Source organism: Ranitomeya variabilis, chromosome 6 (genome assembly GCF_051348905.1).
Source record: "Ranitomeya variabilis isolate aRanVar5 chromosome 6, aRanVar5.hap1, whole genome shotgun sequence".
Taxonomy (NCBI): domain Eukaryota; kingdom Metazoa; phylum Chordata; class Amphibia; order Anura; family Dendrobatidae; genus Ranitomeya; species Ranitomeya variabilis.
Genome location: NC_135237.1, coordinates 79,715,320 through 79,739,374, shown reverse-complemented (window position 1 = coordinate 79,739,374; position 24,055 = coordinate 79,715,320). Strand labels below are relative to the sequence as shown.

Sequence of the window (24,055 nt, the reverse complement as noted above, 5' to 3'; positions counted from 1 at the left end):
CAAGTGAAATCTGATTAAAAAAAAATCAGATTGTACTCCGCCCAATGTTACACTATGGGGCAGCTCAGATCTGCCATTATTTTCTCATGCCGATTCAGCAGCATGCTGCGATTGCATCTGAGAATCGGATCGCATGCACCTGTACAAGTCTATGGGTGAGTGCGAAACATCGCACTGCACTCGCATATCACCCACTGACGACGGCAGCGAGGAGATGGAGAAATTACTTTCTCCGTCTCATCTGCATTTGTGCTGTGCTTGTCACATGCGAGAGGATCGGAGTATATCGCATCGGATGCCATACACTGCTGTGACCGCGGCCTAGCTATCTGACCATGTAATGAGTTGGACGCATACGATCGCTTATATTGGGCTATTGTGATGTTCTGCTCGGCCTGTGTTCAGTCCTTATCTGTGAGGAGTCCATCATGGCACAATGGCTGCAGTCTACTCTACCACGGGAGGGTTACACCGGGTCTGTAACTAACGCTACGTGACGCAATATAAGCAAATGATAAGAGCATTGTTCTGTGTCGTCCCCTCCCCAATGTCCTGTGTTATCCTATGTACAAATAATACAGCTCAGCCACAAAAAACACAGCATCATAAATAGCTGCAGGCAGAATAACTTAGTAGGAAAATGTCGCCCTCTCTCTATTAATATTTAGAAACTCATTACAGCTTGTTTTATTTCGTGCTCAGTAAATCATGAAATAGGCTATTTCCGCAATTTTTTCTTTTTAAATATCAAGCCAGCCCCGGGAGCAGCCACATGTCCCATCCCCCACTGATCTCTTCTGTAATCCTGGCACTTAATACAATGACATATTAATCTGGTCTCTTTTTTGGAGAGAAAAGTTATCATCACGTCACTTTTACAATGGGATGTGAAATGCGAAGATTTGGCAAACCTCACCTTATACAGAGTCTCACACCGGCCTGACGGATTTTTCTGATGACCAAATTAGAAATGTATTTTCCACATTTTGGTGAAAGACTGAAATCTTGACAGGACCTGCACTACCCAGCGTTATCAAACTGGCAGAAATGAGAAAATGGGACGCTAAATACCTTACAGAACAGATCATAAAATGCAGAATTAAACGGGGGCTAATCCAGGTCCCGTTACTTCCATCCACCATCCTATTAGTGACCAGCCATGAAAAACAGTTTACTAAAGGTTGTTCTGATGGCATCGCTGCCCTCCATTTCTCCTCTGCCCCTGCAGCTATTAAGTATATTAATAAATGCAGCTTGATGAGCTGTTGCCAGATAGATAATCACGCTGCCTGCCAAGTCATCTCCCCTTCTCTGCCATGTTACACTGTTTTCTTTAGCAAAGACATTAAAACTGCAGATTTTAGGCAGCTAGTGCCACTGATGAGCCGTTATCAAAGACACTCTCCATTTTGTGTAAGTACTGCGGGACATACACAAGGACATCTAGCTGAAAAACAAGTGCGGAGTATCAGGAGAAGCTGCGGGTGCATGTATGCTGATGTCCTGGTACTAGTAGTATCCACCCACGAGGAGCAAACATCACCAGCTGTAAATACATGGGCACAATTTCTTAAAAAAAAAAAAAAAAAAACTTCCGTGTTGTATGTTCTTAGTTAATATGGAAACAAAGAAAACAATTTCTAGAAGTGTCCTCTTTTTCTGAGAAAGATACGAGGGCGGCTCCATCACTTCCATGCTTGTCTGGGTTTCTGTCCCCTACTGATAAAACTCAGTAAAAATATTCCCCTTGTAAAGCTACATGCTTGGCATCAGCGGTCATTGAGTCCAGGCTGCTGGGCAGCGTCTACACCCGCGGCTCTATCCTGTGCGATAGCTCGAAGAGAGTCTGCTGGTTGTCAATCACAAGCAAGTGATTTGTATAGAACTTTGCCTCCTGGTGCTCTTTATGGGGAAGGTCGTTGGCTGTAGGAGAGAAAAAAATACAAATAAAAATATACGAATTATAATAAAAGGGAAACTATAACAAATAATGTCTATTACAGCGACAATCCGAGTAAAAATGCACACTCCAAACCCCATTGTCGGAGGCGGGGAGCACTTTAAATACATGCCATTACCATAGGAGCCCTTTTTGGTATAATGACCACATAATATGTGATCCCAACATCAGCAAATTAATAGGAGACCATCATAACCCTTAAACATGGAGAGGACATCTCCAATAATAGCCTAAGGGGTCTAGTCATTTACTGAGCGCCATTCCTGTTTATTATCGTCTAATAGATGTGAGAAGACTGGGAAATTAGAAATCCCCTTCATTTTAAGTCAACATCCTTCTTCTGGTTGTCGTAATACAATACTATGAAGGTTTCACGTCTACTATGATATTTAACCACTGAAAGGAAATGCGGTTGGAACGGCTCCGATACCCCCACAGTCTTTGTCTTCAGGGGGAAATGGTTTTAGGAATTTAGCAATTTACAGCATGACTGGCATCCTGCTAAAATGCATTCAGCTCTTTAATTACTTTTTGTTTTTTAAAAGAGGATCAACTAAGTAAAATATTTGCAAGAGGATTGCTAAGGGGCGATTACTGGCTTTTGGGGCTTTAGTAGAGAATAAAATGCTTCTCCTCTGCTGGCATGTAAATGATCCGAGCTCGGCACATTCAGCCCACACTGTTTCCATCTGGCTGATTTCTGCGTACTGTTCTGCACATTATCAAACACATAATATGCATCAGGCCTGGAGGTCGTTTGCCTTCTTTGTTGGGGCTGCCGGTCTGGATAAGTGTTTCTTTAACAAGTTTTCCCAGATACCCACAGTGGATAAACATTGTGACTATCCCTCGGGTGCTGAAATAGTCAACAAGGTCTTAGGAGGAGCTGGCAAATTAGTCTAATGTCTTCATAAAATTCACATTGGCCTGCTATCTCCACTCGCTGTCCTTTACTCCCTACATACAATGTCCCTGAAGCCAGAGATCTGCAATGTCCTACTTTAGAGGATGAAACTCCAATTTGAGTATTATTTTGTGCTCTTTTTTGTACTTCGTAAGATTAAACCTAGTGATAAAAATTCTAATGAGAGAGATGATTTCACCAAGCGGAGCAGGTCGAGAGGTTGGCTCAGCACTTTATGCCACCAAATTCCTTCTATTAGGTATTATTACTTGATTAACCACTGCTATATCTAGCATTTTTATTTTATATAGAGGGGCTTTACAAAGGTGGTCTCCTAATAGAGCGGATCCATCATGATAATTGGTGGCATACCCTTGCACTGCACTGGCGGGCAGCATCGTGGCTCAGTGGTTAGCACTGTTGCATTGTTGGGGTCCTGGGTTCAAATCTCACTAAGAAGAACATGTGCAAGGACTTTGTATGTTCTCCCCATAGTTGTCTGGGTTTCCTCCCACACACAAAGATATACTAATAGGGAACATCGATTGTGAGCTCACTGGCGACAGTCCCGTGGAAATTTAAGTATGCAAATAGTCTCTTCAGAGAAGAGGACAGGAACCCCGGGCTATCTATTGGGAGTAGCAATCCTAAAAGTCTATCTCGACTCTTTAACCCCTTCATGACCTTGCGATTTGCTGTTTTTGCGCTTTCGTTTTTTCCTCCCTTTCTTCCAAGAGCCATAACATTTTTACTTTTCCATCAATATGGCCGTATGAGGGCTTGTTTTTGGCGGGACAAGTTGTACTTTTGACGGACATCGTTGATTTTACCATATAGTGTACTGGAAAACGTGAAAACAAATTCCAAGTGCAGTGAAATTGCAAAAAAAAGTTAAATTTCACAATTTTTATTATTTTTTATTTATCATGTTCACTACACGGTAAAACTGATCAAGAAATATGATTCCCCAGGACAGTACAAGTACACGGATACCAAACATGTAATTTTTTTTTTTTTATTTAAGTGGTGAAAAAAAAAAATCAGAAATTTGTAAGAAAAAAAAATTGCTTATGTCGCCTTTTTCAAAGAAACCATAGTGTTTTCCTTTTTCGGGATCTAGGGCTGGGTGAGGGTTTATTTTTTGCAGCTTGATCAGCTGTTTTTATGGATACTATTTTGGGGTAGATATGATGTTTTGATCGCCTGTTACATTGCATTTTATTGCAATGTCGTGGGACCAAAAAAACATACGGTAATTCTGGTGTTTTGATTTTGTTCTTGTTACGCCATTTACCGATCGCATTGTTTTTATATTTTGATAGATTGGGCATTTCTGAACGCAGCGATACAAACTGTGTATACATTTTTTTCCATTGTTTTATTTGCAATGTTGCAAATTTTTTGTTTACATTTTTTTTTTTTTTACACACTTTTTACTGACTTCAATAGTTCCCTAGCTACGATCGTCCAATCACTTGTGCTATAGCACTGCTATTTATAGCAGAAATGACAATCTCTTATGAACGCCGGCCACAGGAGTATCACAATGACAGGTATAGCGGTCATCAGCAGACCCCCGGCTGTCACGACACCCCACGATCCGGTGATAGGGTTGCCAATAGGCGGGATCAATGACGTGCTTCCAGCCTGTGCTTGATAAATTAATTTAACAGCCATTAGTGCGGGGAAAGTTATGGACTGGCGTGGGAGTCCACATCAAAGTCAGAGACACAACCTTTAACATAAATATACATTCAAGGTCATGAAGCGTTAAGTTAAAGGGAATTTATCATCAGGATTTCACCACACAAACTAGTTATATTGTATATGTAGCTCTTTCAAAGACAAATTTAGCAAATTTTTATACGCAAATGGTGCCTGAAGATCTGAAGTCTATGTCACCCCAGCTCTATTATCCACCCAACGCCTCCTCCTTGACTGATAGCACCTTTGCCTGAAGTCACACAGCATAGAGGCTGTTACTCAAGCAGAAGGAGGCGGTTATGGACAGGGAATAGAGCTGGATCTACAAGTAGCTCTTTAGCCCCATTCCCATATCGGATTTCTTAGTAGCGCAGGAAAAGACTGGCCATATGAATGTATTGCTGTACTGGTCTTTAAAAACAACTACATGCATATATACAGTCATTGCCAAAAGTGTTGACACCCCTGCAATTCTGTCAGATAGTACTCAGTTTCTTCCTGGAAATTATTGCAAACACAAATTCTTTGTTATTATTATCTTAATTTAATTTGTCTCAAATGAAAAAAACACAAAAAGAATTGTCCTAAAGCCAAATTGGATATAATTCCACACCAAACATAAAAAAGGGGGTGGACAAAAGTATTGGCACTGTTCGAAAAATTATGTGATGCTTCTCTAATTTGTGTAATTAACAGCACCTGTAACTTACCTGTGGCACCTAACCGGTGTTGGCAATAACTAAATCACACTTGCAGCCAAGTGACATGGATTAAAGTTGACTCAACATCTGTCCTGTGTCCTTGTGTGTACCACATTGAGCATGGAGAAAAGAAAGAAGACCAAAGAACTGTCTGAGGACTTGAGAAACCAAATTGTGAGGAAGCATGAGCAATCTCAAGGCTACAAGTCCATCTCCAAAGACCTGAATGTTCCTGTGTCTACCGTCATCAAGAAGTTTAAAGCCCATGACACTGTAGCTAACCTCCCAAGATGTGGACGGAAAAGAAAAATTGACAAGAGATTTAAACGCAAGATTGTGCGGATGTTGGATAAAGAACCTCGACTAACATCCAAACAAGTTCAAGCTGCCCTGCAGTCCGAGGGTACAACAGTGTCAACCCCTACTATCCGTCGGCGTCTGAATGAAAAGGGACTGTATGGTAGGAGACCCAGGAAGACCCCACTTCTTACCCCGAGACATAAAAAAGCCAGGCTGGAGTTTGCCAAAACTTACCTGAAAAAGCCTAAAACGTTTTGGAAGAATGTTCTCTGGTCAGATGAGACAAAAGTAGAGCTTTTTGGGCAAAGGCATCAACATAGAGTTTACATGAGAAAAAAAGGGGCATTCAAAGAAAAGAACACAGTCCCTACAGTCAAACATGGCGGAGGCTCCCTGATGTTTTGGGGTTGCTTTGCTGCCTCTGGCACTGGACTGCTTGACCGTGTGCATGGCATTATGAAGTCTGAAGACTACCAACAAATTTTGCAGCATAATGTAGGGCCCAGTGTGAGAAAGCTGGGTCTCCCTCAGAGGTCATGGGTCTTCCAGCAGGACAATGACCCAAAACACACTTCAAAAAGCACTAGAAAATGGTTTGAGAGAAAGCACTGGAGACTTCTAAGGTGGCCAGCAATGAGTCCAGACCTGAATCCCATAGAACACCTGTGGAGAGATCTAAAAATGGCAGTTTGGAGAAGGCACCCTTCAAATATCAGGGACCTGGAGCAGTTTGCCAAAGAAGAATGGTCTAAAATTCCAGCAGAGCATTGTAAGAAACTCATTGATGGTTACCGGAAGCGGTTGGTCGCAGTTGTTTTGGCTAAAGGTTGTGCAAGCAAGTATTAGGCTGAGGGTGCCAATACTTTTGTCTGGCCCATTTTTGGAGTTTTGTGTGAAATGATCAATGTTTTGCTTTTTGCTTCATTCTCTTTTGTGTTTTTTCATTTAAGACAAATTAAATGAAGATAATAATACCAAAGAATTTGTGTTTGCAATCATTTTCAGGAAGAAACAGAGTACTATCTGACAGAATTGCAGGGGTGTCAATACTTTTGGCCATGACTGTAAATAGTTTTGGGGGGTGGGGGGTGTTAAATATTGCTGACAGAATCCCTTTAAAAGACTTAGGATAAGAAGCCAAACCAGAAACTCAATTTACAGACTCGTGTTTAAGGCTGTTTGCCCCTCATCAGTGCAAAGCAGGAGATTTGATTTGGAATGATTGAAATGTCATATTCATGATAAGCACTTAGTTTAAATATCTACAAATGTGAAGCCCCTCATAAGTAATGATCCATTTTGGAATATAGTTTTATAAACTAAGCTATAATTAGGGGGCTCTTTTCATTACAATGGACAAGCCTGTCACTCTAAAGCATAATACAAGTGAACATGTACAGGAAATTTAGGAAGCTATTTATATACAGTAACCCTGATGGCCTTCAGTTGGCTATGGTAACTTTAAGGACATCTATAGGCTGGGTTTCGTTTGGAAGGGTTTGCTTCAGGTTGTGTCAAAAATGTTGAAAAAAAATTACATAACATATTGTTCTATTTCTTACAGTAAAAAAAAGCCATAAGGCCCCATTAAAGTCAATACCATTAGGATCAGGCACTTCTGTTATTTTCATTTTACTGACCCTACGACGGACCAGAAATATGTAAATCTAACAGATGTGAACAAAGCCTTTCCCGGACTACATGCGAAATGTACATCCCAAATGTGATGTAATCCTAGTCCAAGCCATTACTTAGTACAGCTTGCTTTGATATTGTATCGACGTCACTTACCAAACTGGTTATTCCGACAATATCGCAGAGATCTCACAGTGTCGGCTATCATGTGCTGTAAATAAAAAATAAAAAAAGAGAGAGACAAAAAGTTCTGTTAGTACAATTTACCAAAATCAGTCAGGCCATTAATCTGCAGATTTACACTTAATATAAATCCCTCGCCTGCCGTCTATTCCAAAGTTCTTCAACTAAATGTGATTTTCTGTTTTTTTGAGGGATTAGCACAGCACTGTCACTTAAGAGGAAACATACTTGGCTTAGAAATTACCATAATTATTACAATCTTTCAACAAATTAAGTTTTCTTTGTAGAACTCAGAAGTCAAGCATGATTTAGATTTTTGGATTAGCGGATCCTTTCTACCATTCCCACTATGACAGGGCAGCGCTATGCTTTATAGATCTCAATGATCAAACGTGGCGTCACTCACTAGAAGCAGAATGACACGTTCGTAGACAGCAGGGCTCCTTTAATAAGGCATTTACTTGTCCTCGCTCTTGCACAGCCTGGCGACTTTTTATCTGGACCACACAGATGTAGACATGGAGCAATACTTGGAGTACGACGCACTGTGCTCCATGAGAATCACATACATAACACGCGGTATTGGGTGTTACTTGGAAAACTATGGGGATTACACTGGTTAAATCGCCATGTGCTGGAAACAGATAATTCGCTGCCAACACGCAGATATGTGAAGTGTAATGCTCCATTTGCTATCCCTTTACCCTATTTATTGCCATTTGTCCACATTCCACCCTGTCATGTTGGACAGGCAACAAAATCTTGTCCTTCATCAGATATTAAAAATGACCTTCATCTAGAGGCCTATGTTGTGCAAGGAAGGCGATGGTTTGCAGGACGCTCATATATACTTCACACCTTGTCAAATTGTAGGTTTTTTTACCCCACTATAAAAATGTTTGGGATAGGATTCTCCATGTAATCAGCTCAACTGATGGGACCCCCACTGATTCAAACAACAGGGGTAACTAGGTGGAGAGGTGGTCGATATGCCACATAGGTTTGTAACACAATAAGCCATGTACAGCACTATGACATGTCCCTGAATACTCAATGGAACCAGTCATGTAGAAAATAGTGTCCAATTCGGGGCAGCATGTTATTAATTAGAGCACGAGGAGATTACCAAACTGATATACTGAACTATTCCCACAAATATATGTACCGTAACTAGTAATTGAATAACTTATACTATGCTCATCCTGACTGCACATACAGGTATAGTTGGTCAATGACTACTAGGCCCACTTCACTGGGTTACTAAGTCTACAATCTTTTTGTTGTTGTTGCCTTTCTTCCAAGAGCCATAACTTTTCCAGTAACATAGAATGACACCAGCTGAAATCCCTCATGATCAAAGCAAGACGAACCGCCAGCAGTGTCAGGTTTCACATCATCATATACAGGGCCGGACTGGGACTAAAATTCAGCCCTGGCATTTGAAGTCACACAGGCCCAGTTGTCACATGGTGACTGTATAATATCTTTGTACACTTGTAGGCTACAAGAAGTGAGGGGAATGTAACACGACTATATAACATATAATTACAGCTGTATCCAGCATTACAGCTCAGCCCCCATAGAATGTAATGCAGCCAGCCCCCATAGAATGTAATACAGCCAGCCCCCATAGACTATAATACAGCACAGCCCCATAGAATGTAATGCTGCACAGCCCCCATAGAATGTAATGCAGCACAGCCCCCATAGAATGTAATGCAGCACAGCCCCATAGAATGTAATACGGCCAGCCCCCATAGAATGTAATGCAGCACAGCCCCCATAGAATGTAATGCAGCACAGCCCCCATAGAATGTAATGCAGCCAGCCACCATAGAATGTAATGCAGCCAGCCACCATACAATATAATGCAGCACAGCCCCATACAATATAATTCAGCACAGCCCCATAGAATGTAATGCAGCACAGCCCCATAGAATGTAATGCAGCACAGCCCCCATACAATATAATGCAGCACAGGCCCATAGAATGGAATGCAGCACAGCCCCATAGAATATAATGCAGCACAGGCCCATAGAATATAATGCAGCACAGGCCCATAGAATATAATGCAGCACAGGCCCATAGAATGGAATGCAGCACAGCCCCATAGAATATAATGCAGCACAGCCCCATAGAATATAATGCAGCAGAGGCCCATAGAATGGAATGCAGCCAGCCCCATAGAATATAATGCAGCAGAGGCCCATAGAATGGAATGCAGCCAGCCCCATAGTATGGAATGCAGCAGAGGCCCATAGAATGGAATGCAGCCAGCCCCATAGTATGGAATGCAGCAGAGGCCCATAGAATGGAATGCAGCCAGCCCCATAGTATGGAATGCAGCAGAGGCCCATAGAATGGAATGCAGCAGAGGCCCATAGAATGGAATGAAGCCAGCCCCATAGAATATAATGCAGCAGAGGCCCATAGAATGGAATGCAGCCAGCCCCATAGAATATAATGCAGCAGAGGCCCATAGAATGGAATGCAGCCAGCCCCATAGAATATAATGCAGCAGAGGCCCATAGAATGGAATGCAGCCAGCCCCATAGAATATAATGCAGCAGAGGCCCATAGAATGGAATGCAGCCAGCCCCATAGTATGGAATGCAGCAGAGGCCCATAGAATGGAATGCAGCCAGCCCCATAGAATATAATGCAGCAGAGGCCCATAGAATGGAATGCAGCCAGCCCCATAGAATATAATGCAGCAGAGGCCCATAGAATATAATGCAGCAGAGGCCCATAGAATGGAATGCAGCCAGCCCCATAGTATGGAATGCAGCAGAGGCCCATAGAATGGAATGCAGCCAGCCCCATAGTATGGAATGCAGCAGAGGCCCATAGAATGGAATGCAGCCAGCCCCATAGTATGGAATGCAGCAGAGGCCCCCCCCCCCCCCCCATAGCTCCACAATCCAGTCAGACTCATCACTCATTGATTAAAAAAAAACAAAAAACACTCTACTCACCTTTCCTCCTGCCCCGCGCTGCTCTGGCTCTGGTCTCAGCAGTCGCAGTCTGCCCGCCCGGTCACACAGCAGGTGCGTGATGATATGACGTCATCGCGCACCCGCAGTGTCAGCGGCAGGCAGAGTGGGGAATGATGGGAGAGGAAGCGTCAGCAGACGCTCTCTCCTCCATCATTGCATTCAACTGTACCGGCGTCTATGACGCCGGTATAGTTGAATGCGGGGCCGGGAGTGTGCCGACAGCGGGGAGAGTGTGCCGACAGCGGCACACTCGAGCGGCCCACTACTGCCACCGGCCCTTCTGGCATTTGCCAGAACTGCCCGATGGCCAGTCCGGCCCTGATCATATACTCTATGGAGATGGCAGAGGGTAAGGAGCACTCAGCACAGTGAAAGATAGAGAGACCTACAGCAAATATATTTTATTTAAGTGCTGGATTCACAGCTGCACAACGTAGCACTGTGGTATAATGTATTCCAAGCTACTGCTTCTCTCTGTGTGCACGATATGTGGAAGACATAATAACAGCTATTAGGTCAGAAACAACTCAAAATTAGAGATGGAGGAGAACACTGGTAAATACTGGACAGGACAGAACTCATAATAGCCAGCAAAAGTGTCATACCTCATGGACACATACATGACCACTGATTCTGAAAAGCTACACATCATGACAGATAAGCTTTAATTTTCTCCAAACTCAAGATAACGGACTAAAAAGAATAGTATTCACTTTTACCTCTCATTATTTGAGGACATTTTTTAGTGAGATCAGAAGGCATGAGTGAATAATACTGTATCACACACACAATACAGTGCAGCCAATGCCAAAAAAATTCTCCAGAAGGTTGAACTTTTTTTTTTGTTTTGCCCACATCTGGACCTGAGATCATATGTATACACCACTCAAATGTCAATGTTTTTCCTGCTTTGCAACAAAGCTGCTACTACAGCAGAATCCAAACAATGGACACGATGTATAAAAACAGAACACAATCAGAGACCTCTGGGGTCGATGCAGTTTACAACATGTTGACGTGTTTTTGTCCCCTCCGATGAGATCAGGAGACATGTCTTGCACGTGGTCTGTTTACTGCTTCTGAAAACCAAAACAATAGGAAGCGCCACATGCAGGAAATGATTCCCTGATTATCAATCTTCCAGCCTCTTCCACTGAGCCCAGAAGGAGAACAACACAAGATGGATTTTTTTCCATGGAAAACACAAGGGAGGTCAGACAAACTAATGAGCCACATCACAGCAACGTGCGGCTTAGACAGCACTGAGACATTTTAACAAACTGATCTACAATCACAGCTAAAAATACCCTAATGTGCTCTACCCAGAAACATCAAAATAAAAGAAAGCTTTTTTTTTCATTTCAAAATGAACCTTGTGCCAAGGGCTGTGAGATTATGGGCGAGATGAAAGACTCAGCCTTGTATTAGAATTGCATCCGGCGCTGTGACGGAGCATCCAGGACGGCCAACACCAATCACCGCAGCTAAGTCTATAAATATGTAAAAGCTTCCATGACAGATTGCTGACTCCGCACACATTTAATAAGGATAATAAAACAATACATGGATTAGAATACAGGCCACATTCAATCTCCTCTCTCTATATTCTAATTACCAAACACAAAACATTCCTAAGACTAATTGTCACATCCAAAAATACCACAGTTAAAATTGTCATTTGAAGGATTGACTGAGAATAGAAAAAACATGGATGCCTTCTTAAAGAATCAGTGGCACTCATGTCCACGGTGTGGACGTAGTATTAAAACTCAGCCCCATTTAAAAGGTTTGTTTCACGGCAAGAACCTGTGTCCTTATGGACTTCACTAGTGGGTGACTATGGAGGTCTTTGACCTGATGGTAATTTTTCAGCAAAGTTGACCCATCGTTGCACTTATTATATTCCTGGTGCTCCAGAGTATTCCGTTTTTTCGTTTTGTATTTTTTAAAATCCGTCCATACCATTCCAGAGATATAGGCCTTTTTATTCAGTACTAAGTCTTATGGGGTTTTTTTTAACAAGGGGCCTGCTTATTTAATACACAGGGAACTAAAGACACGGCCCTAGAGGATCCTTTGAACACCGCCCCTTTGACTAAGTAATGAAGCCCAATTGTCTAGGACAGGATGCTGGATTTAAATAAAAACAAAGCAAAAAAACCAAACAAAAAAACGGAATTCTCGGGGAATCATTGGGAATAAAATTAAAGGAATACCTGCCAACTTTTGACCTGGTGACAGGCTTTCCTTAAGAAACCCTCTATATACCAGGTATATATACCCTCTCTATACCAGGAGGACCAGATGGGGTCATGTACCATCATTCATATTAATATGGATATGTAATTCTATGTTCAGAGAAAAATATTGTACATTTCTATATTTACAACTCAAGAGACTATTTGCATTGTGTTAAGTTGTGCTGCTATGTACAAATACGGCCATTTTTCATACAGTACGTACACGTTCCACACGTTTTCTATTCTACGTATCAGGAAACACTCATAAGATGCGTCTGACACACTGAAGAACCTTAAGGGCTTCAAAGTCTAAATAGTTTTAAGACACTGACAAATTTCTAGGACCTCCCTTATTAAGCAAAAGTATAAAACCCACAGGCTACAGGGCTGGAATGGATATTTGCAGTAACAGCATAAAGACATCCTGCCCCTCAGTCACGCAGGAAGAATATTTCATGTGATCTGGTATTAAATGGATGACTTAGCAACCCAACCAACCACACAAGAATTCTGCCACCTATTCACCTTTACGGAAAAGTGTGTTTGATTACATTTAATTAAAAAAAAACTTTAGTATTCCTTGTCCAGAAATTTGCCTGGTGTCAAAGTACAGTATACATTTGGTCAGTCCGTACATTAACCTTCGTAAAGTAAGAGACTTTATAATACAAGAAACTCTGGTATAAGGTATAGTGAGATTACGGAGCAAGTCCATCACTGCAACCAAAATAAAGCAACATTGCAAAAAATCTTAAAGGGATGTTTAAAAAAAAAAACACTGGAGAAAAGAATAAAAGTCTATTAGAGGTGCTGACATTTGGGACTCCCCCATCAGTTAGCAGTTTTAATAGGAGGGGACCATAGCGTTCCAGTGAGCACAATCTCCCCTTGATTCTCTACATTGCCTCGTATATTTACTAGCTGTACTTGGTATTAAAGGGAACCTGTCACCCCCGGCATCAGGGGCTTATCTACAGCATTCTGTAATGCTGTATCTAAGCCCCCGATGTATCCTGAAAGGTAAGAAAAACAGGTTATATTATACTATATTGAGGGCAGAGCAAAGTACTGCAGTGCGCAGGCGCTGGGCCTCTCTGACCTTTCCTGGCACCTGCGCACTGCAGTACTTTGCTCTACCCTCAACAGGGCAGACAAAGTACGCCTGCACCGGAGCCACAGCATGAAGACAAGAAGAGGACATCATCGTAAGAAGATGGGAGGCCCCGGTCCGGACCGCGATGCCCATCGGACCGGACCGCAGCGGGACCGCCCCTGGGTGAGTATAATCGAGCCTCTTTTTCTCATCTTTCAGGATACATCGGGGGCTTATCTACAGCATTACAGAATGCTGTAGATAAGCCCCTGATGCCTGTGGGCTTAGCTCACCTTCGATTTTGGGGGTGACAGGTTCCCTTTAAAGCTCAGCCATGTTTACTTGTATAAGAAAGTTGTAATACCGGGCACAGCCAGCATTAAAAGTGCAGAGCTGTGTCTGGTAAACAGTGAAACGGCCCCTTTAAATAGCTGATCGTTGAGGGTGCCCAGAGTACCAAGGGCATAGCATCAATATTAAAGAACTGGAAAAATATAATCTACCATTTTGTCTGTACAGCTCCTGTCGCCATGGTAACAGACAACAAAGAGGCCACTATGTAGTCAGATCCTGCAGTCATACACTTCCATCTGTCCCCTACTTATTGTAACTTACCAATATATGCTAGCACAAAGTAGGGGATATATGTAAATGGAAATGATTGCAGGGTCAGACCAATAAAAAGCAAATTGTTCTATATAGGAGATCTATATAGAAAAAGATCGTTTTTTTCTTTTTAAACAAAGACGCTTTGTAAAGATTCTTCATCTGTCTTTTTAGATGCATCCTGGCATAAAAAATTACTATGTTGTATAGATTGTAAAATTCCAAATTATAAATACACAAGTAATTATTTTATTCCAGAATGATCATACGCTCCATGCGTCTTACTATAGTTATCCATCCATCATTGCATGTATGGCAATATATCTATATTTTTACATATGTATACCTAGTATAGGTAACTTACCAGCTTTTCAAAGTTGACAAGGTTGTCCAAGAAGGTTTTGTTCCCTTCGTGAATAAATGTAACATCTAAAAGTAATGAAAAGAGAGTTGTTTGTACCAATACACAGGAATATACGTATAAACGTTTTATTGGCCATTACTTATATCGAGGGCATTTTCCGGTAAATCCATTTTTGCACAGTACTGATTCCTAAATTGTGTTCTTCCTTCCAGAGGGAATATATGGATGTTAATTAGCAGGGAAATGCTTACTATGTAGATTCCCTTGTTATTTTTATGGCACAGACAATCAGCAGCATAGATCCAACTGGAAATGTAGCAAGACAAATATACAGCCAATGCAGTGATAGTGGAAATTATTCTACTTGGTGTATATGAACTATATATAAACGCCTGCTGAATATTACGCACACAAACAATAATCTACTTATCATTCTTCAGTGGAGGCAGACAGAGCAGTCAGAGGAAAATTAGGTATTTAACATTTATAAATAGCGGAAAATTCACATGAACAAAATTTTCCTTTAAATTTTAATTACGAGGGATCCTTATGAGCTCCAGCAAAGCTTCAAAGCTGCAGAAGCCAGAATGCAATTTGCATTTAAACCAGCATCGGTACAGCTGTCATCTTTGTAGTGAAGACGGTGGAATAATTCAACCACAAATGATATACATGGCTGCCACAATTATACACATTTTTATAAAATATCAAGCATGAATTTAAACTATGCATGAGCACGAAATGAGAATCATAAGAAAGTATTATTGATCATGGGATAATGTGTGGATTAATATCGTGCTTGTATTCCTCTGGGTGTGCTGACACATTAGGGCAGAACTACACGGCGATATCGGCTCAGAGGAACTCCCCTTCATGTCCGTGGTCACAATGTATTATAGTTACGTAGTACACAATTAATAACTTTAATTAGTAACAATCAATTTGCTCACCTTTTAAAAGTAAAGGCATAAATGGAATTTTTGGGGGCTTCATTTTCTTGAATGCATCTCTGTAAGCTTTGTGATTTAGAGAGGGGTCCTATAAAATTGCAACGAGCCAAAAGTCAATGTTTACAGTTTGTAGATAGTAGTGAGATATAACTCAGGAAGTCAGAAGGTGGCTGAGTAGTCCCATCTTTAGTAAAGTGGTTGAATAAAAGGAAGTATATAGACAGGGAGCAGCCACACACGAATATCCCAATAATGCATCACAATGTCAGCATATAAATAATAGTCCTGCTAGGGACATGAATGTAGAAAACATAGTAAATTACCTGAATCTTGCGGTGCCACAACCCCAAAGCGTGTTTCGGCTGGGGGGTGGCATCACTCTAATACACTAGTCTTAAATAATCACAGAAAGGGAATGAGTGGAGGTGTGACAGTGCAATTAAATGTTACATCGCTCGTCATTGTCGCATGTAACGCCAACACGTGCTGTCATCACCCTAGTTTTATTTTTATGTACTATTTTAATTATTGAATAATATTTTTTATATTTTCACACTTTGGTTCTTTGGAGCATTTTTTTCTATATGCTCTTTCATGTCATTTGCACTGAACCCCTATTCCTATCTATATATCAGTACAGTAGTTTATGCTAGCGCTTTGTAGGATTTATCTTGTGTACATACAGTGGGTAGGGAAAGTATTCAGACCCCTTTAAATTTTTCACTCTTTGTTTCATTGCAGCCATTTGGTAAATTCAAAAAAGTTCATTTTCATACACTCTACACCCCATCTTGACTGAAAAAAACAGAACTGTAATTTTTACAAATTCATAAAAAAAAACCCTGAAATCTCACATGAATATAAGTATTCAGACCCTTTGCTCAGTATTGAGTAGAAGCACCCTTTTGAGCTAGTACAGCTACGAGTCTTCTTTGGAATGATGCAACACGGTTTTCTCACCTGGGTTTGGGGATCCTCGGCCATTCTTCCTTGCAGATCCTCTCCAGTTCCATCAGGTTGGATGGTGAACATTGGCAGACAGCCATTTTCAGGTTTCTCCAGAGATGCTCAATTGGGTTTAGGTCAGGGCTCTGGCTGGGCAAGTCAAGAATGGTCCAATAGTTGTTCTGAAGCCACTCCTTTGTTATTTTAGCTGTGTGCTTAGGGTCATTGTCTTGTTGGAAGGTGAACCTTCAGCCAAGTCTGAGGTCCAGAGCACTCTGGAAGAGGTTTTCATCCACGATATCTCTGTACTTGGCCGCATTCATGTTTCCTTCAATGACAACCAGTTGTCCTGTCCCTGCACCTGAAAAACACCCCCATAGCATGATGCTGCCACCACCATGTTTCGCTGTTGGGATTGTATTGGGCAGGTGATGAGCAATGCCTGGATTTCTCCACACATACAACTTATAATTATCAACAAAAAGGTCTATCTTTGTCTCATCAGACCAGAGAATCTTATTTCTCATACTCCTAGTAGTCCTTCATGTGTTTTTAGCAAACTCTATGTGGGCTTTTATATGTCTTGCACTGAGGAAAGGCTTCCATTAGGGCCACTCTGCCATAAAGGCCTGATGGTGGAGGGCTGCAGTGATAGTTGACTTTGTGGAACTTTCTCCCATCTCCTTACTGCATCTCTGGAGATCAGCCACAGTGATCTTGGGGTTCTTCTTTACCTCTCTCACCAAGGATCTTCTCCCACGATTGCTCAGTTTGGCTGGACGGCCAGGTCTAGGAAGTCTTCTGGTGGTCTCTAACTTCTTCCACTTAAGGATTATGGAGGCCACTGTACTCTTAGGAACCTTGAGTACTGCAGAAATTCTGTTGTAACCTTGGCCAGATCTGTGCCTTGCCACAATTCTGTCTCTGAGCTCCTTGGCCAGTTCCTTTGACCTCATGATTCTCATTTGGTCTGACATGCACTGTGAGCTGTGAGGTCTTATATAGACAGGTGTGCGCCTTTCCAAATCAAGTCCTATCAGTTTAATTAAACACAGCTGGACTTCAATGAAGGAATAGAGCCATCTCAAGGAGGGTCACAAGGAAATGGACAGCATGTGACTTAAATATGAGTGTTTGAGCAAAGGGTCTGAATACTTGTGACCATGTGATATTTCAGTTTTTCTTTTTTAATTAATTTGCAAAAAATGTCTACATTTCTGTTTTTCTTCAGTCAAGATGGGGTACAGAGTGTACATTAATGAGAAAAAATGAACTTTTTTGAACTTACCAAATGGCTGCAATGAAACAAAGAGTGAAAAATTTAAAGGGCTTTGAATACTTTCCGTACCCACTATACAGGTCCTTCTCAAAAAATTAGCATATAGTGTTAAATTTCATTATTTACCATAATGTAATGATTACAATTAAACTTTCATATATTATAGATTCATTATCCACCAACTGAAATTTGTCAGGTCTTTTATTGTTTTAATACTGATGATTTTGGCATACAACTCCTGATAACCCAAAAAACCTGTCTCAATAAATTAGCATATTTCACCCGTCCAATCAAATAAAAGTGTTTTTTAATAACAAACAAAAAAACCATCAAATAATAATGTTCAGTTATGCACTCAATACTTGGTCGGGAATCCTTTGGCAGAAATGACTGCTTCAATGCGGCGTGGCATGGAGGCAATCAGCCTGTGACACTGCTGAGATGTTATGGAGGCCCAGGATGCTTCAATAGCGGCCTTAAGCTCATCCAGAGTGTTGGGTCTTGCGTCTCTCAACTTTCTCTTCACAATATCCCACAGATTCTCTATGGGGTTCAGGTCAGGAGAGTTGGCAGGCCAATTGAGCACAGTAATACCATGGTCAGTAAACCATTTACCAGTGGTTTTGGCACTGTGAGCAGGTGCCAGGTCGTGCTGAAAAATGAAATCTTCATCTCCATAAAGCATTTCAGCCGATGGAAGCATGAAGTGCTCCAAAATCTCCTGATAGCTAGCTGCATTGACCCTGCCCTTGATGAAACACAGTGGACCAACACCAGCAGCTGACATGGCACCCCACACCATCACTGACTGTGGGTACTTGACACTGGACCTTCAGGCATTTTGGCATTTCCTTCTCCCCAGTCTTCCTCCAGACTCTGGCACCTTGATTTCCGAATGACATGCAAAATTTGCTTTCATCAGAAAAAAGTACTTGGGACCACTTAGCAACAGTCCAGTTGCCGCTGTTTATGGTTCAAAAGTGGCTTTACCTGGGGAATGCGGCACCTGTAGCCCATTTCCTGCACATGCCTGTGCACGGTGGCTCTGGATGTTTCCACACCAGACTCAGTCCACTGCTTCCTCAGGTTCCCCAAGGTCTGGAATCGGTCCTTCTCCACAATCTTCCTCAGGGTCCTGTCACCTCTTCTCGTTGTACAGCGTTTTCTGCCACATTGTTTCCTTCCAACAGACTTACCATTGAGGTGCCTTGATACAGCACTCTGGGAACAGCCTATTTGTTGAGAAATTTCTTTCTGGGTCTTACCCTCTTGCTTGAGGGTGTCAATGATGGCCTTCTTGACATCTGTCAGGTCGCTAGTCTTACCCATGATGGGGGTTTTGAGTAATGAACCAGGCAGGGAGTTTTTAAAAGCCTCAGGTATCTTTTGCATGTGTTTAGAGTTAATTAGTTGATTCAGAAGATTAGGGTAAAGGCCCCGTCTCACATAGCGAGATCGCTAGCGAGATCGCTGCTGAGTCACAAGTTTTGTGACGCAACAGCGACCTCAGTAGCGATCTCGCTATGTGTGACACGTACGAGCGATCAGGCCCCTGCTGTGAGATCGCTGGTCGTGTCAGAATGGCCTGGACCTTTTTTCGGTCGTTGAGGCCCCGCTGACATCGCTGAATCGGTGTGTGTGACACCGATCCAGCGATGTCTTCACTGGTAACCAGGGTAAACATCGGGTTACTAAGCGCAGGGCCGCGCTTAGTAACCCGATGTTTACCCTGGTTACCAGCGTAAATGTAAAAAAAACCAAACACTACATACTCGCCTTTTGATGTCCGTCAGGTCCCTTGGCGTCTGCTTCCTGCTCTCACTGACTGCCGGCCGTACAGTGAGAAGTGAGAGCACAGCAGTGACGTCACCGCTGCGCTCTGCTCTCACTGTACGGCGGCTCAGTCAGAGCAGGAAGCAGACGGCGAGGGACCTGGACACCGAAAGGCGAGTATGTAGTGTTTGTTTTTTTTGGTAACCAGGGTAAACATCGGGTTACTAAGCGCGGCCCTGCGCTTAGTAACCCGATGTTTACCCTGGTTACCCGGGTGCTGCAGGGGGACTTCGGCATCGTTGAAGACAGTTTCAACGATGCCGAAGTCGTTCCCCTGATCGTTGGTCGCTGGAGAGAGCTGTCTGTGTGACAGCTCCCCAGCGACCACACAGCGACTTACCAACGATCACGGCCAGGTCGTATCGCTGGTCGTGATCGTTGGTAAATCGCTTAGTGAGACGGGGCCTTAATAGGTCGTTTAGACAACCTTTTCTTGATATGCTAATTTATTGAGACAGGTTTTTTGGGTTATCAGGAGTTGTATGCCAAAATCATCAGTATTAAAACAATAAAAGACCTGACAAATTTCAGTTGGTGGATAATGAATCTATAATATATGAAAGTTTAATTGTAATCATTACATTATGGTAAATAATTAAATTTAACACTATATGCTAATTTTTTGAGAAGGACCTGTATATATGTGTGTATTTTGGGGGGTGCTGTAGACTACTGCGTTTGTCAAAGTGTGACTCTCTTCTGCACAATTACCAGGCTATGCTAATGTGCCCTTAGAGGCGGTGATGATTTTCCTAAGAAAGGAGGAAGGTAAAAGTGTGGAATTTGACAATGTTTGCATTTTTTCAGATTCAATGCTGCCAGGGTACTACAGCGGTTTATTGCCAGCTGCTAATGTTCGGAGCAGAGTATTAGAAACAGCCAAGATTTTTTCAGGACAGTTCTAGACGAAAGAAAAAAGTTCTGGTTTCTGAATAAATGGGTCACTTGCAGAAAAAATGCTTCAAAGCAATACTCTACCGACAGGGCTTCATTAAAAACGAATCTATCAAATTAATATGATGTCCTATTTAAGACTGTATAGTATAACTAGTCGCGAAAATAGCACAAAAATGCTTTGCCATTAAAAAAAAGGAATTAATTTGCTTGACACAGTTTTCGAGTCTGGTGCCTTCTTTCATTGATCCTTGCACCATAACTTTTTTTTTTAGTGCCATTTTGACTCCTATTGTAGAACAGACTTGTGGCTATACTGTGCTACTTTTTCTTAAGGCAGCATTAGTTGACAGGTCAACTTTAAATCCCTTTTTTGTCTCTCTAAAACCAGTATTGTGCTCCAATAAACATATCGAGGACATTTTCTCCTCTCAGACCTAATGACATGGCCTCTATTTTGTATGACTAGTATTGTATAAATAGCATAACATTTCTGCCTCGGCTTCGTTAATTTAATATTAGATATCCACTCGTAGCATATACGTGGTAAAAAACTCACCGTCAGGCTTTCAAGTTCAGAGAAGAGTTTTTTTAACTTTCCTGGGATTTTCTTGGAACGAAAAGAAAGAGAATATATAATATTACCCCAAAGCACAAGAACACAAAAAGTTTGCCTTTGAAGCCTCTGAATTGATTTTATGCCATGAATGTCAAGTATCTCCTCTTCCAGTTTGTAACAGTTTAAAAGTTAATTTTGTGGCCATGAATATATAAAAAGTGTGCATAATCTGATGGAGTTACTCCACAGATAACCGAAAAGTGCAGCACTGGATACAGTATATGCATCGGGAAAGGGGTGGGGGAGGTAAAACTTGGCAAATGACAAAGTATTAGAGTATTCCTGTCAACAGGTTTTCTGATTACTTATAAACGTAAGGCATAACTATAGGCATATTGCTAAATGACTATTCTGAATTCAAATTAGGGGAAGTTTTGTCCCCTTTGCTGACATACACATCTCCACCCGGCACTAAGCCAGATGTACCCACTTCTGAATAAGGTCACCATGCCACTCTTGGGAAGTTCGTCCCCTACATCTCTTTTTTCCTGCCTTTTTTCTCATTTTTGCAAGTTATCAAAATGGTGTTTCGTAGGTTATTATGACTCACAACACACTATTTCGACAACAGTTACAGTATGAGTACAAAAATATTTCAAGCAAACCTGTCAGCAGGATTTTGCTAAGTAAACTACAGGCATTGTCAGGTTGGTGTTGCTACACTGTTTAAATTAATACCTGGGATGAACAAATCCATCTTGTGGTTCTTCTGTAAAAAGTGTTAGAAGTTTTCAGTTAATGAGATGCCCGTGTTCCAGGGCGGGACTGTAGGCAGAGTCTTATCTTCCTGCCAGAGAAACCAAGGAAAGACCGGACCACAGGCCGCCCCGAAGCACAAACATGTTCCTCATCATAGGGAGACAGACTGTTTGTGCTTTGGGTCAGACTGTGTGCAGGTCTTTCCTTGGTTTCTCTGGCTAAAGGTACCTTCACACTAAACGACTTTGCAACGATAACGACAACGATCCGTGACGTTGCAGCGTCCTGGATAGCGATATCGTTGTGTTTGACACGCAGCAGCGATCTGCATCCCGCTGTGATATCGCTGGTCGTTGATTAAAGTCCAGAACTTTATTTGGTCGTCAGATCGGCGTGTATCGTCGTGTTTGACAGCAAAAGCAACGATGCCAGCAATGTTTTACAATGGTAACCAGGGTAAATATCCGGTTACTAAGCACAGGGCCGCGCTTAGTAACCCGATATTTACCCTGGTTACCATTGTAAAAGTAAAAAAAAAAAAAACACTACATACTCACCCTCTGATGTCTGTCACGTCCCCCGGCATCTGCGCTGCTGCTCAGAGCTTCCTGCACTGAATGTGTCAGTGCCGGCCGTAAAGCAAAGCACAGCGGTGATGTCACCGCTGTGCTTAGGGCCGGCGCTTACACAGTGCAGGGAAGCTGAAGGCGAGGGACGCGACAGACACGGCAATGTAAGTATGCAGTGTTTTTTTTTTTTTTACATTTACACTGGTAACCAGGGTAAACATCGGGTTACTAAGCGCGGCCCTGCGCTTAGTAACCCGATGTTTACCCTGGTTACCCGGGGACTTCGGCATCGTTGGTCGCTGGAGAGCTGTCTGTGTGACGGCTCTACAGCGACCACACAGGGACGCTGCAGCGATCGGCATCGTTGTCGATATCGCTGCAGCGTCGCTTAGTGTGAAGGTACCTTTAGAGCAGGAAGATAAGACTCTGCCCACAGTTCCGCCCCAGAGCTCGGGCATATCATTAGCTGCAACTTCTAACACTGATTACACAAGAACTATATGATGAATTTCTTCACCCCAGGTATAATTTTAATCAGTATAATTGCGGCAACATGACAATGCCTTTAGTTCACTTAGCAAAATCCTGCCGACAGGTTCGCTTTAAGATATGAAAAAGAACAAAAAAAAAGTAAAAAAAAGTTATCTATATGACTTATTGTTACTTGATAAAAATTATACAGTGGGTATAAAAATTCTACACACCCCTGTTAAAATGACCAGTTTTAAACATGTGAAAAAATATACAAAGAAGAGGAATTTCCACCTTTAATGTCACGCATAATCTGTAAAAATCCATTATGAAACAAACTGAAATAATTTTGAAGAGGAAAATAAAACTAAAATAATATGGTTCGTAAGTGTGAACACCCTTTTATAATTGGGGATGTTGTTGTGTTCAGAATTGGCCAATAGCATTTAAACTTATGTTAAATAGTAGTCAGTACACGGCAGCCATCATTTACAGTGATTCTGATTAACGCCATATAAAGTTAAAGGTAAGGTACCGCGTTTGTACATCATTAATAAATCACTGTAATGTAGCATAACATGCTGCTATAACCAAGTTTTAAATACATGTGAAACAGATTTTGTGTGTTATATGTGTTTAAAGAAGGAACTGGGGGCTGACATCTTGGTTTTGCAGCAGTAGCAGGGCACTAACAGTGTCATTTTACAGCACCCCATGGACATAGGAGATAATAGACCGGCGAGGACCCTATCTATAACATTGGAGAGGTGTTAGCAGTGAGCTGGGCACGCCTCTGTGGGCTGCACAACTCACTGCTGTAGGTGTGACTAGCAGCCATTTTATTATAGCCCAGTGCTCTCTGCCAAGCTCCACTTACTCTCTATCACAGGAGCTCCATTCACTCCATTAAGCTGCATTCCCAGCCTGCAGAGAGGTGACACCTGACACCTCTCTGCCATACAATGTATCTCTCCCCTCCCTCCACAATGCCGGCCATTCACTGCAGACCTGGAGCTCCTTCTTATCTTACTGAGGGATGAGTCACAGACAGCTCTGCACAGACAATGCTGCTCCATACACACCACATAAACTATAAACTGCTGGTGATAG

At 42.0% G+C, this 24,055-nt stretch overlaps 1 protein-coding gene across 1 annotated transcript in view; it reads right to left on the bottom strand.

Annotated features, from left to right (window-relative positions):
- Positions 1-1,574: 1,574 nt before the first annotated feature.
- Positions 1,575-24,055, bottom strand: part of RAPGEF5 (Rap guanine nucleotide exchange factor 5) — a 366,882-nt gene continuing 344,401 nt past the window's right edge. The window contains exons 22-26 of the mRNA XM_077268709.1: positions 21,147-21,197; positions 15,637-15,724; positions 14,687-14,751; positions 7,361-7,415; positions 1,575-1,923 (exon numbers count right to left, since the gene is read on the bottom strand). Of these exons, the coding sequence (XP_077124824.1) occupies positions 1,805-1,923; positions 7,361-7,415; positions 14,687-14,751; positions 15,637-15,724; positions 21,147-21,197 (378 nt within the window). The 3' untranslated portion in view covers positions 1,575-1,804. The remainder of the gene's footprint in view (positions 1,924-7,360; positions 7,416-14,686; positions 14,752-15,636; positions 15,725-21,146; positions 21,198-24,055) is intronic.